Here is a 20,028-nt window from a genome sequence, read left to right on the forward strand (position 1 = left end):
CAATCCTATATAGCCTTTTTTTTCTTTAAATAAGTTAAGTACCTTTCAAGCACCTGTATTTAATTTGTTATTTTTCTTGACTATCCTCATACAAATCTGATAGGGATGCGAGGGGCATGTTGGGGGTATATGGGGAAGTATTGGATTATACATGGGATTTGAGGGATTGTGGCGACATTTTGAACCAGATTCTGGGCCTGAGGACATATGGAACTATTTTTGAGCAAGTGGGAGGTCTGAGAGGATTTTTAAAGCAAGTGAGATGCATGACCAATATATTCGTGTCGAGTTGCTGTTTTTTAATTTTTTAAGTTAAGGGTAACATGCAGCCCTTTTGAAGATTGGCTCCTCAAATGTATTAGCCTACCTAGTATGACTGCCAGCAAAAGACATTACACTGACTGTTACTGTATGTGGGCATAGTTATATTACTGAAAGGAAAGAGAAGACCACATTAGTCACACAGAGCCAAACCCTCACAAGCCCTATAGTCAAGATAAGATATATATATATATCTTAACTACAGGTACTAATGTTGACGCTACACCCCAATGTCAATTTCATTAATCCACATATTTTATTCCTTAAGGAAAAAGTCCTTTTTACAATACACCTCCCATTGTAGCGGTGGCAGCCTTCAGTTCTCCAAATAGGCCGTTGTTCAAAAGTTGTAGATGGTTATGAAAAATAAAAGGTGAGAGAACAAGCGCCTTATGGTGTAGTAATTAATGGGAACCTTTTGTATATAGAAAGAATAATCCAATATGCGTACCCCAGAATGATATGTAAGCAGGCAAGTAGTAGGTATCTTTGCATGTACTTCCTTCACTCACAATTAAACAGTCTCTAGACATGGGTGTCAGAATTTAGATTAGGTGATTTGGGGTATGGGTCTTTCCTGGCTTCTGATTCCGTTGTCACTTCCGTACTCTCCAGCTGAGCATAATTATAACCATGCACATAAATCCACTAGATCTTCTAGAAGTGGCGATTGTGGACCAACACTCTCATCCAATGTGGACCTTGATGGTTGTGTGCCTCTGTCCTTCTGGCTTTGTGGTTGCACCATTGAGGGACCTGTAGCTGAAGCAATGGCACATATAATATGATGGGCACTGATGTCTTGAGGTTGGTATTAGGAAAAGCACACTCGTAGAGTGCAGTGGGGAACTATTATAAAGCCTGTAAAAGACTCAAAAACAGAATCAGTGAAACAGGTAGCAGCAAGCACTGAAAGCCGGGTTTGATCTCAGAATATATATTCTGTTTAATGGCTACTTTGTGAATAAAGTCCAGTTTTTCTACTCTGCAAGTCTGGTGAGTGCATCTTACTCTGGATATATTTGGATTGGAGCTGCTGTGCTTAAATTAAGATTGCTACCCCAGCATTGTTACTGTAAGTGTGGATTTACTAGAAATATTTACACACTATGCAGCATTTTTTCCACACCTGCCTAAAACGTTTGCAAAGTAAGATTGCTTTCAGAATTAGAAGTGATAATAGTATATTTTTTATCAATTAACAAAATGCAAAGTGAATGAACAGTAGAGAAATCTAAATCAAATCAATATTTGGTTTGACCACCCTTTGCCTTCAAAACAGCATCAATTCTTCTAGGTACACTTGCACACAGTTTTTGAAGGAACTCGACAGGAAGGTTGCTCAAAACATCTTTGAGAACTAACCACAGTTCGTCTGTGGATGTAGGCTTGATCAAATCCTTCTCTCTCTTCATGTAATCCCAGACAGACACAATGATGTTGAGATCAGGGCTCTGTAGGGGCCATATCATCACTTCCAGGGCTCCTTGTTGTTCGTTACGCTGAAGATAGTTCTTAATGACATTGGCTGTATGTTTGGGGTGGTTGTCCTGCTGCAGAATAAATTTGCAGACAATCAGACGCCTCCCTGATGGTATTGCCTATATTTCTCAGCAATGAGGACACCATTAATCCTGACCAAATCCCCAACTCCATTTGCTGAAATACAGCCCCAAACTTGCAAGGAACCTCCATCATGCTTCACTGTTACCTGCAGACAGTCAGTATTGTACCACTCTCCAGCCCTTTGGCGTACAAACTGCCTTCTGTTACAGCCAAATATTTAACATTTTGACTCATCAGTCCATAAGGGATGGGTATGAAACCCAGGCCGTCGGGATTCCGCTGGTCAGAATATCGACACCCATAGTGCACAAACAGTGGTGAGTATTTTTCTAACCCCTACCTTAACCCTCCCCGGTGCCTAACCCTCCCCCCCTAGTGCCTAAACCTAACCTCTCCACATCCTAAACCGAACACCCCCCCAGTGCCTAAACATAATCACCCGCATCCTAATCCTAACACTCCCTCCCCGGTGCCTAACCCTCCCCCTAATGCCTAACACAGCTACCTAAACCTAACATCCTGATACTTTCGGGATGCCAGCGGTCAGGATACTGGTGCCGGGATCCCGCTCTGTCTTGGGGCTGGTTAGTTGATACAGAGTCCATTTGCAATAGCAATAGTCCGTATATATGCATTTGTATGTGACTATGTGCTAGCTGCTGTGTGTATACTGCCTTTTCAAACTGTCAGTTATATCTATCACTGTGTTTCTCCTCATCCCTCTGAGAGGTGTGTGAGGAGTTTCATTGATAAACAGTCACATTGCATTATTCACTTTATACCATTTACACATTTGTCATGTCGAAAGGTAAATGTGAGGATGTACTGTCAATGCTGAAGACATATAAGTCCTGTGTGGTAGGCTTGTCGGAGCAGGATGTTATACAAGATGGATTGTGTAGTAACTATTGTAAGAAGACACCTGGGCCATCAGGTATTCCTGCACCAGCACTAGAGCCACCCTGTGTGGCCATATTGCCTCAGGTTTTGTCATACTTAGTAGACAAGGCTGCAGAAGCATGGGCTCCTGCTGCTGCGGTATTACCTCATGCTATGGGGTGTTCACAGCATGTGTATCCTTCTATGTATATGCCCCCCATCAATTCCTGTTGGGTTAATTCTACTGCTCACTCTCGTCAGAGTATACCGCCATCTACAGTATAGCCTCTCAGCAGGTAGATAGACCTTTTGCTGTAAAACGGGCATAAGAGAGGTTCTCGTCAGTCGTTGTCTCTAGAGTCTGACTCTGCCTCCTCAGCAGACTCTGATACTCAGAGTTCTGGGTCTTAGTGGAAGAAGACCATCAGTCCCTTGTGGATGTCCCCTCTCTGGTGAGAGCCGTCCTCAGTAAAGAGGAAGAGGAGGTTTCACTGACATCTAAGACTCCAGTCAGAAGGTGGCTAAGGATTATTTCCCTCAGTCTGAGCAACTGACATGAATGTCTGATGCATGGGGCACTCCTAGTAAGCATTTCCAAGGAATATAACCTTTCGGTACCCATTTGCACATGGGGAGTGTAACAAATGGGAAGTTCCCCCAATAGTAGATGCTCATGTCACCAGAATGATTAGGAGCGCTATGTTACCCATTCCGGCAGCATCCTCTTTGAAAGAGGTTACAGATAGAAAACTTGACAATTATTTAAAAACAATGTTTTCATTATCTGGAGCTATTATACCAGACCAGCTATGGCTGTAGCCTAGGTAGCCAAAGCTATGGAAGAATGGACAACATCTCTGGAGGATACTATGCCTGATGAAACCAGAGAACAACAATCTCTTCTCGGACAAATGCGAGAAGCAGCTGTCTATATGGGGGGAAGTGGTTATTGACGCAGGTATATTGGCTCCTAGGGTCTCGGCAAACTCAGTTGCAGCTCGAAGATCCCTTTGGCTAAAGACCTGGAAGGCAGACGCAAGGTCCGAGAAGGCTCTTGAATCCTTGCCTTTTGCGGGGAAAGTACTCTTTGGACCAGAACTAGATCACATAATGACTTCCTTTACAACACCGAAGTCGGCTGAATTGCTATCCACTGATACCTCTTAAGTTTAGGCAGTTGTCATCTCGGTCCTTTCGCCCACAGTGGAGCAAAGAAACAGTCTTCCTCCAAAGTCATTCCTAAAGAAAACCGCAGGCCAAGAAATCTTGGTCAACCAAGAGCCCTGCTTCCAAGCCAGATTGTAAGCCTACTGTCTGATGGGGCGGGCCTCCCCCTGGAAGATGTCAGGGTTGGAGACCGACTTCTACAGTTCGCCCATGCCTGGTCTCTCAGGGTTATGCCATCACGTTCCTGAGGCAGTTCCCTCAGAGGTTTGTTGGTACAACCCTTCCTGCAGACCCGGTCAGAGCCTCAGCCTACCGGGAGTCTATTGGGGCCCTCCTGAAATCAGGAGTCATAGTCCCCGTTCCTCTGACGCAACATGGAAGGGGTTATTCAAATTTATTTTTGAGTCAAAAACCCAATGGGTCACACCGCCCTATTCTGAATCTGAAGTCTCTCAACAGATTTAACAAGGTGCCCAAATTCCGTATGGAAACCCTATGGTCAATTATGCTGGCGATGGAGCCTGGAGACTTCATGGTCTCCTTGGACATACAAGATGCATATCTGCATGTCCCGATTGCAGAATCCCACCAAAGCTTTCTCAGATTGGCGGTAGATCAGCAGCATTTCCAATTTCAGGCTCTACCCTTCGGTGTAGCCACAGCCAGTCGGGTATTTACCAAGATAATGGCAGTCATGACGGCTCATCTCAGACGACAAGGAGTCAGGATACTGAAATATCTAGATGACCTCCTGATATTGGCACAATCTTAGGAGATGTTACAATGTCATCTGCGGATGACCATTGTCTGGTTACAAGACACTCTGCTGGATAATCAATTGGAAAAAGTATTTTCTTTCTCCAACTCAGCAGATGGTGCACTTGGGGGCGCTGCTGGACTCCCAGGGACAGAGGCCCGAAGAAGAGATTGTGGCACTACAATAACGTGTGTGCAGTCTACTGTGTAGGCAAACCGTGTCTGTTCACTTGGCTATGCAGATGCTGAGCTCCTTGGTAACTACATTCGAGATGGTGGCTTATGCCCAGTTCCACTCCAGGTCCCTACAGCTTTGGATGTTAGCTCATTTGGATGGTCAGTATCATCGGCTAAGGTCTCGGATGATTTGCATCTCACCAGAGGTTCAACTCTCCCTCGCCTGGTGGCTGGAGAAGACTCATATAAACAAGGGTCGTCCGTTGTGGGTCCCCGAATGGGTACTTCTCACCATGGACGCAAGTCTGCGAGGATGGGGAGCGGTGACAGGTTATCACACCTTTCAGGGAAGGTGGACGGTCCAGGAAAGTCACCTGCCAATAAATGTTTTGGAGCTTCATTTAGTACACAAAGCACTCATACTGGCGCAGGACCTCCTACAGGGCAGGCCAATGCGACAGCAGTGGCCTACATCAACCATCAGGGATGCACACAAAGTCTGGCAGCCATGAAGGAAGTGGCAGAGATTCTGCTATGTGCAGAATGCCATCTTCCAGCAATCTCTGCAATATTCATCCCAGGTGTACTCAACTGGGAAGCGGACTTCCTAAATTGCCAGGACATACACGCTGGAGAATGGGCTCTTCATCCGGACGTGTTTCAACTTCTGGTTGATAGGTGGGGATTATTGGGCGTCACGTCACAACCACAAGGTCATCAGATACGGGTCCAGAACAAGGGACCCCTCAGCCAACTTCGTGGACGATTTGGCAATGATGTGGAACTTCAGGTTGGCATACCTGTTTCTTCCAATCTCCCTCCTTCCCAGAGTTGTCTGAAAGTTCAAGCAGGAAAGCGGCAGGATGATACTAATAGCCCCTGTCTGGCCCAGGAGGTACTGTTTCTCCGATCTGACTGGTCTATCTCCGCTGCCTCTACGGCCGGATCTGCTAATGCCTGTATCGGGATTTACCTCGGCTGGCTTTGACGGCATGGATCTTGAGTCTCCACTCTTAAAAGCCAAGGGTTTTTTTGCTTCTGTGATCCAGACGATGCTGAGGGCAAGGAAGCCTGCTTCCGCCCGCATCTATCACAGAATTTGGCATACATTTTTTTTTGGGTGTTCTCACAGAATATATGACCCCAAGATTTTCAAGGTATCAAGAGTACTGGCTTTTCCACAGGCTGGATTAGACTTAGGTCTCCGTCTGGCTACTTTGAGAATCCAAGTTTCGGTTTGGTTCCAGCGCAAGATGTTAGCACATTCTTTCAGGGGGTTCTTCGGCTGCAACCTCCATTTCTCCCACCAGTGGCACCGTGGGATTTATCCTTGGTTCTCAGGGCATTGCAATCGCCTCCCTTTGAACACCAGGATAAGGTGGACTTGCGATGGCTGATAGCGAAGACACTTTTTCTCCTATTTCTTCAGATTGCAGGGTTTCTGACTTGGCAGCACTGTCATGTTGCTCTCCATTTTTTTATTTTTCATCAGAATAGAGCTGTCCTCCATACCAAGGCGGGCTACCTTCCAAAGGTTTCCCGTTTTCATATAAATGAGGAAATTGTTGTCCCGGCCTTTCAGTCTTCAGACCTGTCCACAGGTGAAGCTTCCCTGGATGTGGTTTGAGCCCTTCGTATTTACGTGGATCGTACCAGCTCCATCTGGAAATCAGAGTCTCTCTTTGTGTTATATGGATTTCACAAAGGAGGCTGACCAGCGAACAAACTTTGGCTCGCTGGCTGCGTATGACTATTTCTCATGTCAAGCTGGTCTCCCTGTCCCTAACAAGGTGACAGCACATTCCACTCGGTCTGTGGGACCATCATGGGTGGTTAGACATGGCGCCTCAGCTAAACAGCTGTGCAAGGCAGCCACTTGGTCTTCCGTCCAGACGTTTATCAAATTCTATGTATTTGATAGTTTTGCCTCCCAGGATGCTTCCTTTGGGCGGTGGATTCTCCTCTCTGCGCAGGAGCGTACCCACCCTTAAGGGAACTGCTTTAGGATGTCCCCATGGTAATTCCTGTGGACCCTGAAGAAAAAAATAAGAGATGTGGTATAACATAACTTGGTTAACTCTTTTTCTGAGGTCCACAGGGCGCAGACCCTGACGCATCTGGCCTCAGTTACGATCTGTTCTTTAGCCTGTTTGGATCACAGATTACCTCTTCGTATGTTGAATGTTCTTGTGTTAATTGTTCTTCTTTTTCCACTCTCCGTCCCTTGCCATTAGGCTTGGTTACAAACTGAATGCCTGTGGCTGAGAGCGGGGTATATAGGGAGGCGGACCAATGCATGCTAGGAGCTACAAAGTTTGAGCTGTTTGGTGCATTGGGTCACTCCAACTTCATACCCCCATGGTAATTCCTGTGGACTTTATGGACCTTGAAGAAAGTTAACCCCAAGGTATGTTATACCATAACAAAACAAGGAACTCTCATAAATGGCGCTTTAAATTACAAGGTAATAGAAGCTGTGAGGAGGGGTGTCAGGCCTCCTGTGATTCCCAAGGAATCATAGGAGGCTCCTATTTTTAATGTATATGTATTTATTTTGATATTAAAATCTCCTGACTTCAGGATTAATTATTATATATATTTTATGTATTCTTTTTAATACCCATTTCTGAATTGGGTGTTATAAGCGCTGTGCTATATATTTTATATTATACCATAACTCTTGTTTTTCTCCTCGCTATCTCTTTTGCACGCAGAGTCTCTGCTTTGGCAGCGCTCTCTTGTCACTCACCATTTTTTATTTTTCACCAGGACAGAGCTGTTTTTCATACAAGGGAGGCTTACCTTCCTAAGGTAGTGTCCCGTTCTCATGTAAATGAAGAGATTGTGGTTCCAGCTTTCAGGCTCCAGACCTCTCTGTAGGTGAAGCCTCCCTGGATGTAGTTCATGCTCTCTGCATATATATATGGAGCATACAAACTCTGTTAGAAAATCAGATGTTCTTTTTTTATGATATGGTTTTCACAAACGAGGATGGCCAGCTAACAAGCAGACCCTGGCTCAATGGTTATGTATGACTATCTCTCAGGTGTACACATAGACTGATCTCCCTGTCCCAAGCACGGTGCCATCAAATTCTACTCGGTCTGTAGGGCCATCGTGGACATTTGTCGTGGTGCCTCTGCTGAACAATTGTGCAAGGCAGCCACGTAATCTTCAGTCCACACTTTTCTTAGGTTCTACGCCTTCGATACTTTTGCCTCTCAGGATGGTTCCGTTGGGCAACGAGTTCTCCTTTCTGTTCAGGAGCGTCCCCCCACCCTCAGGGGAACTGCTTTAGGACATTCCCATGGTATCCCTATGGAAAAAAATAAGAGTTATGGTAGACTTACCATTGGTAACTCTTTTTCTTCGAGGTGCACAGGGCACCCAGCCTGACACACCTAGCTGCATTGGGTATTTTTTCTTTCGGTCACGGATTCCGTCATCTTGTGTGAGTGCTTCTGGTGTATGATTGTTCTTTCTCCTGCCTTTAGGCTTGTTTACAAAACTGAAAGCCTATGGCTGGGTATATATGGAGGATCCCAGGCATTCTGGGAGCTGAAAGCTTTAACTTTTTGGTGCCTGGATCTCTCCAACCACATTACCCCATAGTATCCTTGTGGATCTCGAAGAAAGAGTTAGCAATGGTAAGTCTACCATTTTTTCCACACCTGCCTAAAACTTTTCACATTATTGTATATATATTATGTTGCACAACCTTTAGAGACAATCACTATAATCAAGCAATTTCTGTAGCTCACACAGACTTCTGAACCTGTCATCGGGTAATTTGTCTCACTCTTCCTAAGATTCAGTTCAGAGCTCATATAAAGCCACGTCTGAATAGTCCAATGTTTTGTTCCTAGCCAATCTTTATTTTTCAGTGTATTTGCATAAGCACTGTAATGTATATTCTTACATATTGTACGTAACTCCCTTAGGCACTGTTAGATTCCCTAACATGCACTCTAAGAGCTACCATTACCCGTGACCATGAGGGAAGTCAGCCCGCAAACAGGGAGACACTCAGAGAATTTGCATCAACCACTGTCTTCACCCATTTTATGCTGTTCAGTTCATGAACCATTCTTCCCAGAAAATACTACAATGGTTCATTTGGGACAAGGTCCAGGGTGCTTCCAACTGTGATTATTGCCCTTTATCTATCCAAGCTACCTCAGATGGCCCAGAGTCAACCATTCCATGTGGGCCTGCTTCAGTGTACCCTAGAGGGGGAAGCAAGCTGACAGACCCTCAATAAGCTCCGTGCTTGGGATCTCTCTCCAAGGGAATCTGTGAATATAACCCTTTTAGGGTAGAGTTGGCTTTTTAATGTACAATTGTACTTTCCTGGGGTTTGCCTACATGATTCTAATAAATATTTCCCAAATCCGGTCTTCATGCACCCTCAATAGCTTATGTTTTGAAAATTTCAGTCTGTGGAAATATGTAGATTACTGACCAATTCTGAAAACATTATCTGTTGTGGTGTGTGAGGACTGAATTTGGGAAACGCTGCCCTAGAGGGACTGGGTGTCCGCAGCCGAGCTGGCTTCTAGTTGACCAGTTAACACTGAGTGGCAAAGGAGCTAAAACAAATTTGTATCCACTTACCAGACTTGCAGAGTAGATACACAGCTTAGAAGTGTCACTTCTAATAATAACATTACAGTATATGTAAAACAATGTAGACTGTTTTTATACTTCTAATTACATTAAGAGATGGCATTTACGCAGTGATTTACTTCGGATGAAAATAGTAATGCATAAAGTAATTTTTTTTACAAATTTTTCAAAAATAAGGATTTTGTAGTTCAAATTGTTATGATGATTCAATTTTGCTTTCAGTATGGTTATGAATGCTGAGAGGTTGAAACCTGGAGTTTTGTAGGATACTGTTATAAAGTCCAAAACCAAAATCTAAGATATATATTTTTATAGACAAGTCAGTATGTTAAATTGCTTACTCATATATGCTTACTTAGGGATTGTTTGTTTCAGAGATACTCACTGTGCCATGTTGACTTGCTTTCAACAATTTGTAGAATTCACTGCTGATTATGTGGAGGTGTAAGTGATGTGGGGCAGGTATGCGGAGGTGTAAGTGATGTGGGGCAGGTATGCGGAGGTGTAAGTGATGTGGGGCAGGTATGCGGAGGTGTAAGTGATGTGGGGCAGGCATGCGGAGGTGTAAGTGATGTGGGACAGGCATGCGGAGGTGTAAATGATGTGGGACAGGTATGTGGAGGTGTAAGTGATGTGGGGCAGGTATGCGGAGGTGTAAGTGATGTGGGATATGTATGCGGAGGTGTAAATGCTGTGAGACAGGCCTGCGGAGGTGTAAGTGATGTGGGACAGGCCTGCGGAGGTGTAAGTGATGTGGGACAGGCATGCGGAGGTGTAAGTGATGTGGGACAGGCATGCGGAGGTGTGTGATGTGGGGCAGGTATGCGGAGGTGTAAGTGATGTGGGGCAGGTATGCGGAGGTGTAAGTGATGTGGGGCAGGTATGCGGAGGTGTAAGTGATGTGGGGCAGGTATGTGAAGGTGTAAATGCTGTGAGACAGGTATGTGGTGTAAATGCTGTGAGACAGGCATGCGGAGGTGTAAGTGATGTGGGGCAGGTATGCGGAGGTGTAAGTGATGTGGGGCAGGTATGCGGAGGTGTAAGTGATGTGGGGCAGGTATGTGAAGATGTAAATGCTGTGAGACAGGTATGTGGTGTAAATGCTGTGAGACAGGCATGCGGAGGTGTAAGTGATGTGGGGCAGGTATGCGGAGGTGTAATTGATGTGGGGCAGGTATGCGGAGGTGTAAGTGATGTGGGGCAGGTATGCGGAGGTGTAAGTGATGTGGGGCAGGTATGCGGAGGTGTAAGTGATGTGGGGCAGGTATGCGGAGGTGTAAGTGATGTGGGGCAGGTATGCGGAGGTGTAAGTGATGTGGGGCAGGTATGCGGAGGTGTAAGTGATGTGGGGCAGGTATGCGGAGGTGTAAGTGATGTGGGGCAGGTATGCGGAGGTGTAAGTGATGTGGGGCAGGTATGCGGAGGTGTAAGTGATGTGGGGCAGGTATGCGGAGGTGTAAGTGATGTGGGGCAGGTATGCGGAGGTGTAAGTGATGTGGGGCAGGTATGCGGAGGTGTAAGTGATGTGGGGCAGGTATGCGGAGGTGTAAGTGATGTGGGGCAGGTATGCGGAGGTGTAAGTGATGTGGGGCAGGTATGCGGAGGTGTAAGTGATGTGGGGCAGGTATGCGGAGGTGTAAGTGATGTGGGGCAGGTATGCGGAGGTGTAAGTGATGTGGGGCAGGTATGCGGAGGTGTAAATGGTGTGGGGCAGGTATGCGGAGGTGTAAATGAGGTGGGATAGGTATGTGGAGGTGTAAATGATGTGGAACAGGTATGTGAAGATGTAAATGCTGTGAGACAGGTATGTTGTGTAAATGATGTGGGACAGGCATGCAGAGGTGTAAATGATGTGGAACAGGTATGTGAAGATGTAAATGCTGTGAGACAGGTATGTGAAGATGTAAATGCTGTGAGACAGGCATGCAGAGGTGTAAATGATGTGGAACAGGTATGTGAAGATGTAAATGCTGTGAGACAGGTATGTGGAGGTGTAAATGATGTGGAACAGGTATGTGGAGGTGTAAATGATGTGGGACAGGAATGTGGAGGTGCTGTATTGATAGGAGTTTTTGAAGTTGTAAAGTTAAGTGTTTATTCCAGATTTTTACAAACTTGTATAAAACACTGAAAATTTACTAAAGACATTTTTCTGTACTGAAAATGTTGGAAAGACTTTCAATTGCTGAAAAACACTTGCTTGGTATCATTTTTGTAACCTTTTCCAGCCTGATGAGCATCAACAACTCTTCTTCTGAGGTCCTCAGAAATCTCCTTTGTTCGTGGCATGATACACTTCCACAAACATGTGACTTTGATAGATCCCTTTTCTTTTAAAAAGATAGGTTGTCCACTCACACCTGATTGTCATCCCATAGATTGAAAATACTTGACTAATTTCACCTTCAAAATATCTGCTAAAGCTGAGTACCGCGTAACGATTTTTTTAACGATTTAACTATAACTACGTCGTTATCGTTCCAAAAAAATCGTTCAGTTTGAGTTATAACTATGAACGAAAATCGTTCAAGCGCACTCCCGTTTGTACACTGCTCAAAAAAATACAGGGAACACTTAAACAACACAATGTAACTCCAAGTCATTCACACTTCTGTGAAATCAAACTGTCCACTTAGGAAGCAACATTGATTGACAATCAATTTCACATGCTGTTGTGCAAATGGAATAGACAACAGGTGGAAATTATAGGCAATTAGCAAGACACAACCAATAAAGGAGTGGTGGTGACCACAGACCACTTCTCAGTTCCTATGCTTTTTGGCTGATGTTTTGGTCACTTTTGAATGCTGGCGGTGCTTTCACTCTAGTGGTAGCATGAGACGGAGTGTACAACCCACACAAGTGGCTCAGGTAGTGCAACTCATCCAGGGTGGCACATCAATGGGAGCTGTGGCAAGAAGGTTTGCTGTGTCTGTCAGCGTAGTTTCCAGAGCATTGAGGCGCTACCAAGAGACAGGCCAGTACATCAGGAGACGTGGAGGAGGCAACAACTCAGCAGCAGGACCACTACCTCAGGAGGAGAAGCACTGCCAGAGCCCTGCAAAATGACCTCCAGCAGGTCACATATGTGCATGTGTCTGCTCAAACAGTCAGAAACAGACTCCATGAGGGTGGTATGAGGGGCCGACGTCCACAGGTGGGGGTTGCGCTTACAGCCCAACACCATGCAGGACGTTTGGCATTTGCCAGAGAACACCAAGATTGGCAAATTCGCCACTGGCGCCCTGTGCTCTTCACAGATGAAAGCACGTTCATACTGAGCACATGTGACAGACGTGACAGAGTCTGGAGACGTCAAGGAGAACGTTCTGCTGCCTGCAACATCCTCCAGCATGACCGGTTTGGCAGTGGGTCAGTAATGGTGTGGGGTGGCATTTCTTTGGGGGGCCGCACAGTCCTCCATGTGCTCGCTAGAGGTAGCCTGACTGCCATTAGGTACCGAGATGAGATCCTCAGACTCCTTGTGAGACCATATGCTGGTGCGGTTGGCCCTGGGTTCCTCCTCATGCAAGACAATGTTAGACCTGTGGCTCGAGTGTGTGAGCAGTTCCTGCAAGACGAAGGCATTGATGCTATGGACTGGCCCGCCCGTTCCACAGACCTGAATCCAATTGAGCACATCTGGGACGTCATGTCTCGCTCCATCCACCAACGCCACGTTGCACCACAGACTGTCCAGGAGTTGGCAAATGCTTTAGTCCAGGTCTGGGAGGAGATCCCTCAGGAGTCCATCCGCCACCTCATCAGGAGCATGCCCTGGCGTTGTAGGGAGGTCATACAGGCACGTGGAGGCCACACACACTACTGAGCCTCAGTTTGACTTGTTTTAAGGACATTACATCAAAGTTGGAGCAGCCTGTAATGTGTTTTTCCACTTTAATTTTGAGTGTGGCTCCAAAACCAGACCTCCATGGGTTAATAAATTTGATTTCCAATCATAATTTTTGTGTGATTTTGGTGTCAGCACATTCCACTATGTAAAGAACAAAGTATTTAATAAGAATATTTCATTCATTCAGATCTAGGATGTGTTATTTTAGTCTTCCCTTTATTTTTTGAGCAGTGTAGTTAATTTCAGACTGTCCAACATAACGATTTTCATTAAGGGAAGGAACATTTTTCGTTCTTCGTTGTAAAAATCGTTCATTACACTTCAAAAAATCATTCACTTATCAAGGGAAAATTTGATAATCGTTGGTTACAAAATCGTTGTGTGTGTATGCACCTTTAGGCAAAACTTCACATACTTTTGCCACTCAGATATGTGATATTGGATCATTTTCCTCAATAAAAAAATTAGCACGTCTAATTTTTTGGTCTCATTTGTTTGATTTGGTTCTTTTTATCTACTTTTAGGACTTGTGTGAACATCTGAGATAATATAGGCCAAATTTCAGCAGAAATATGGAAAATTCTAAAGGGTTCACAAACTTTCAAGCACCACTATAAATCAATTTTATCTCCTCTGGCCCACAAATATAATCGGTGACAAGCTAAAAGTGATAGCATATTAAACTATAATTAGTCTGTGGACCTAATGACTCTAATCCAGTGGTTCTCAAACTCAGTCCTCAGGACCCCACACCGTTCACGGTTTCCTGGAAAACATGCACTGTTTGGGGTCCCAAGGACCGAGTTTGAGAACCTGTGCTCTAATCTCTTACCAAAGAAATTAATTCTGTTTTGTGGCAACTGAAATGTGTTTATTGCAGCTGAGAAAAGCAAATTGAAAATCCTAGTAAGAAAATAGAAATATGTACACACTGAGTTTGCCGATAATCATGTAGGATTTTAACCTGTGTTATAGACCAACATGACAGAAAAATATTAACCTTTTTGGCAGCAGGTAGTGGTATAAACAAAAGTGGATAACAAAAGTATACATGTACAGTAGGCATAAGAAGTTACATAGGAAAATCAGGAAAATATTAAACAGGAAAGAAAAATACAAAATCAACAAAAAGGTATATTTTTAAACAACATTTTCCCATATTTTTTATCTGTAAATTTGATTATAGTTCCAAGAAAAACTAGAGACCAAATGTAATAACCTCCAAATTGACAAATGCAGAGGTTTGCCGGAGCATTTAAACGAGCTATTTTTTAAAAGGCAAAACCATGCTGATTTTTTCTTTTTTTTTTTTTAAATTGCCCATTTAAATCCAGCAGCAATCTTTCTTAGAAATCAGCACTTTTGCCAAATTGGAAGTTATTACGTTTGGGCATTGTTGATTTAACCCGTTATTCTCGCCCACTTACTTTTATTTATTGTTTGGGGAGTTGTTAGCTTTGCGCTTCCGAGTCACCTTCATGACAACTCTCACCATTCATTTCCGTGGAAGGTCCGTTTCCTAACTGCTGAACAGTCATGTGGTTTTGGTTACCTATCTGCACATTATTTGCGTGGCTTATCTGAATAACTTGTGGCTGGCCTTGGAACCATAGTAATGGGAAATTATTGCTCTGCATCAAAAACATTTGATCACGTAGTTGTTTGCAAATAGTTTCATATTCTTGAGAAAATTTTTGTAGAGAATGCAGTTGATCAGAAAGATCCTCCACACGTTTTTTATACAGTTTATCTAGCTGCTGTCTTTTCCATTGCTCAAACTCCCTCTTGATCACATCTTCTTTGAATGTTTTGTGCACTTTAATATTAAAGGCTGTAGAAGTCTCACACAATGCAGTTAGGGATCTAAGGCACAAAGGCAGTTTAGGTTTATCAACAGCGCTATTTAAAGTAGGATAAAAAGGAATAACACTGCCGGATTTGTTTCCATCTTGAATAGAGTTCATAAGAACTACATTTGTCTGAAACTTACCCCATTTGGAAAAAAAACCATTAGTAAGCAGAAGAATGATATAGGCAGAGTTTTCCACTGCATCTTCAAGGCATGTGATAGGACTGACTCCTGGAGTCTCAAATCCCTCGCAAAAAGTGGTACCTTCTCCATAAACAAGCTCCTGTAGGACATGGCACACTCTACTAGCTACTTTCTGATCTTCAGGGACATGCAGTATGACAAAACTGAAGAACTTCAGGTGAGAGGGAATCTCCGGAATAGCCAAATAAACAGGAGTTGGAGTTGTACCAGAGGTTGAAGGCACAGGCAAAGGATTGTAATCTGGAATTGTTACTGGAGTGGACAAAGAGTTGACATTATGATCAGGGGACGTACAAGATGATAATTCTGGAAGGGGAGAACAGATGTGTGAACCTGAGGGAATATTTAAGTCCTCCCTGGTTGTTGATTGCTTAATAGTTTGCACATTGCTATAAATTCCTTCTGAGACAGGCATCTCTTGAGTCATTTTTCTCTCACTTGTGGTATGTGTTTCCTGATGAATTGAGGGGCAAAGTGTCTCTTTATCCTGAGTAACTCTGGTGGGTGACTGACTGATTTGTAAGGGACTGGACATGAAATACATAGAACTTGTTGAAAATTCCATACTGGGTAGATCAGAACGTAAAGTGTGTGGCCCGTCATCAAGGTCTGTGTTTGATTGGCTTTTCAACATAATTATATGCCTAGTATTTGTACACAACTACTTTTGTTACAAAGTTTGTTTTCGGTCAGGCTTCTGGGAGATGTTTAATACCAATGTACCACTAAGTTGCAATGCATCCCTCTTTGAAAGCTTGAGCGATCCCAGAAAGTCTGTAGGATAAAGAGCCTCGGTTCTAAGCAGAAAAAAAAAATATATGTTTATGTCTGAGGTTGTCTATAATAATCAGTTTTAGTAAAATGCAGAACAATCCAAATAAAAAACCTACTCTAGTTTACATAACGATTGTAGTGGCAGCACAAATGGCTGCATAAAACAGGCAAATTAATTAAAAGCAGTACCTATGGCATACACAAATACCTTTTTTGTTTACTTTAGAGAGACCTGACAATTGCCATGATCAACATATTAATATTCCCTTGTCAAGTCTCTACATATACATACACTAATCAGATTTGTAATTTATATATTGTTATTTTAGGTATTGTACACTGGGGTGCAAGCACATACTGTCATTTGTTTATAAGCTCTGTGATGTCCATGTGTGTGTATAAATGCACAGCAGCATGGGTTATCATGTGAGAAATGCCTCAAAAGCATAGATGTTCAGTGCATGTCAATTCGATGCTATTAAATAAAACAAAGCTCATAAATCTAATTGATTTGTTTGAAAAAAAACAATTAAGTGTTTGATATGTTCACCAGTGTCATTCACTTGTGCCATTTCTACCCAATGACCATTTCAGATCTCACACTGCCTGGTTCACATCACATAAATAATCAGGTCAACCAGACAACAGGAGATTAGACACTGCCGTCTGCTTCATTTTCCTCTCTCCTCGCTAAATAATCCCGCTGCCAGGCGCTCCAATGGATTCATTTCTCCTTGAGGTGCATACACACGTAACGATTTTGTAACCAACGATTATCTGTCAGATTTTCCCTTGAAAAGTGAACGATTTTTACAACGATGAATGAAAAATGTTCCTTCCCTTAATGAAACTCGTTATGTTGGACAGTCTGAAATGAACTACAAACGGGAGTGCGCTTGAACAATTTTCGTTCATTGTTATAACTCGATTTTTTGAACAATAACGTCAGCGTTCTAGTTAAATCATTCAAAAAATTGTTACGTGTGTACGCACCTTTAGCAATCAAATTCCTATTACTCACCTACAACACCCTCAAACCACTCATTTCCAGCCTCATCTCCACTCACACTTCAATCTGCCAATGACTGCTGCATCAACTCTTCCCTAATCACCCATTCCCACTATCTCCTGCTGGATTTCACTCATGCTGACCCAATCTTCTGGTGTGCGAAACTACATGCAATCAGACTCGTCTCCATCCTTGTAGGCTTTAAATGTACCCTTAACATTCAAATCTTCACTTAAACTCGGGAATGCTATTGCTTCATCCAACTCCCCTGAGACTGGGTTTGGGGGCAGTATCATGCTGCAGCCTGATCGCACTCAACAAACTGCTGGATGCGACAAGCCCGCACACTTGAGTGAGGGAGACGCTAGACGCAGGCAGAGTTGCGTGGCTTGTTCAGGTTACTCCATTAGTTTTCATATCTAATTAACTTTACCATAGTTTTTATAATGCTTTCACCATTGTTTTATTGCTGCCGTTTAATGCCTTTGTATTCAGCTTCCCTTTCATTTTTTATTTCCTCTCTCCATCTGGAGGTTTTATTTCCGCTAAATGTACATCCTGCCAGAGGTAACCTACGCAGTGCCCCCCAGATGGCTCTCTCGGATGGTTCTTTGGACAGGATGAACAACATGTGGATCTATTCATTCCGTACATATGTATGGCTTATCCCACACATTGTAACCTTTTGTAGCGTACCCAAGATGGCTGCATCTACTGGTACGCCTGTGAATGGGATAAAAAATACTTGGAATTGATGGCTATGTAAGGGTTCTGCTTCTACCTTTAGTACTCTGCAACTTTCCCATTTTGTGTCATCTGTTCTAAGCTTGCCATATGTATTAAAAAGTGGCATAGCAGACCCCATAGAATTCCATGGGGCTGCACTGTGCTGGTATACAGCAAGCTTTGGAAGCTCTGGAGCTTCTGCCCGATAGGCAACTTCTATAGAAGCCTTTGTGCTTCTTTTCACAAAAAGCCCCATAGAGATTGGAAGGATCCCCCTCTTTTTCCCTGCGATGGTCGCACATGCGCAATAGGACTCACAGGTCATAAACTCGGAAGTCTTCTCATCGCCAGGACAGCTCTTATCAGAAGAGCTGTCCAGGACACTAAGGGTGCATACACACCTGCACGATATCGGCCCGATTTAGCCAAATTGGAACAACAAATCGGACATATTGTAAAGTGTGTATGCCCAATTTGCGCGTACCTGTGGTCGCATGCGATATCGTGCGATTGGCATGTGAGCCTATACATGTTAATGAAGGACGGCACAGTGATTGTTCCGTCTTTCATTAAATCGTTCAAGTGTGTACCAGCAATCAAGCGATGTCCAGGGTGAAGGCAAATCGCCCTGAACATCGGCACGATTGCCGGTCGTTTAGGTGTGTACCCAGCCTTACTGTACTTGCATACCGGCGATCACAAATGCCGCTATGCAGGAGAAAAAGGGCAGGATGTATTGGAAGATGCATCCTATCCACAGTAACTAAATACTATACTAGGGATGGACATCGTAAGTCCAGCATCGTTCAGTTACCGGGTTTCCGACATCAAATCATCCGTTGCAATGGCAACTAGCCATAGTATAATCATCGCAATGGTAATACTACTGTCTGAAAAGGGGGCAGGGCCTGTGGCAAGGGGGAGGAGCATAGCAGCACCCCACGTCGCTGTGGGGGCGTGCCCAGCACTCTCCCCTACACTGACAATAGATGACGTGCGCGTCATCTATTCTCCTTCTGCTCACCTGCTGTTGTGCGCTCCCCCTCCACAGCCAGCCATCGGATGGTAATCAGAAAGTTGCATCCAATGGCTGGCAACCATTGAATTTACAGTATTCAATGGAAAAACTACTTCCATCGATTTGGAACCATCGGCTTCTGATGTCTATCCTTACACTATACCCGAGCTGACAGGCAGCAAATGAGACCTAATAAAGCAACAAAAACATGAGCAGGTAAGTACTCTATGTTACTGTATAAGATGAGGAGGGTCCTATAAAACTTCCAAAGCAATATTATAGTTCCATCATTGCATCAATAACAACACTTAGAATTTTACATTTTCATTCACTATTTAGATGATTTAAATGATACTACACTACATACGTGTCTTTGTCATATTTTATAGTGTAAATCAGATTACAGAACATGGCATGGCATGTGTGCATTTTTATTTATATTTTCTGCCACATCTGACAAATGAATGTAAGTTACAGCGCAATTCCACTGGGTACAGATTCCTATAAACTAACTCACCGCTATAAGGAGAAGGTTGGAGGCAGCGTCAGCAGAGAGACGTGTAATATGTGCGCTCACACTTCCAGGCAGTCACAACACTTAGCCAAACATGGCGGATAATGAGAAATGACAGGTGGGCGGATCCCCCCCCTCCCCGGTCAGTGTCTGCGGCAGCGCCTCGGTTCCCCGTCCTCTGATGTCATGTAAGCAGGAAGAAAGGCTGCTATGCTGTCACTGCGTGTGTGCTGCCTCCCCGCCCTCCTCTGGGCCATGGTGGCACCGACCGCACTGTGCGCGCGCCTGCTCCGTCCCCTGTGCTCTGCGCGCGCAGCTCCTTCATCATACAGGAGAGGGAGGGAAGTGTAGCTGCTCAGAATGAATTGTCGCTACGGGACGTCGGTTGTTAATTCAAAGGTGGGAGTGCTGTGGTAGCTATTCATAGTGGGGCCTATTTCATGAACGCCGAATATGTTTATTTTGAGTTGCATATATCTTATGACACATGCAATTCAAAATAAGCATGCATCCACATAAGGATGCCTATAAAGTGTAACAAAATATGCTTTAAGCAGATTATGATGGTGTGGCATACGACATAACGTTC

At 44.0% G+C, this 20,028-nt stretch overlaps 1 protein-coding gene across 1 annotated transcript; it reads right to left on the reverse strand.

Annotated features, from left to right (window-relative positions):
- Positions 1–13,938: 13,938 nt before the first annotated feature.
- On the reverse strand, positions 13,939–19,764 carry LOC148506641 (uncharacterized). Its single transcript, XM_088446468.1, has 2 exons — positions 19,443–19,764; positions 13,939–16,195 (listed from the first exon to the last, which is right to left on the reverse strand). Exon 2 carries the CDS (start codon positions 16,030–16,032, stop codon positions 14,797–14,799), a length of 1,236 nt encoding a protein of 411 aa, XP_088302594.1. The 5' UTR covers positions 16,033–16,195; positions 19,443–19,764; the 3' UTR covers positions 13,939–14,796.
- Positions 19,765–20,028: the final 264 nt, after the last annotated feature.

Source organism: Taudactylus pleione, unplaced genomic scaffold (assembly GCF_031769625.1).
Source record: "Taudactylus pleione unplaced genomic scaffold, aTauple2 ptg000399l, whole genome shotgun sequence".
Lineage (NCBI taxonomy): Eukaryota > Metazoa > Chordata > Amphibia > Anura > Myobatrachidae > Taudactylus > Taudactylus pleione.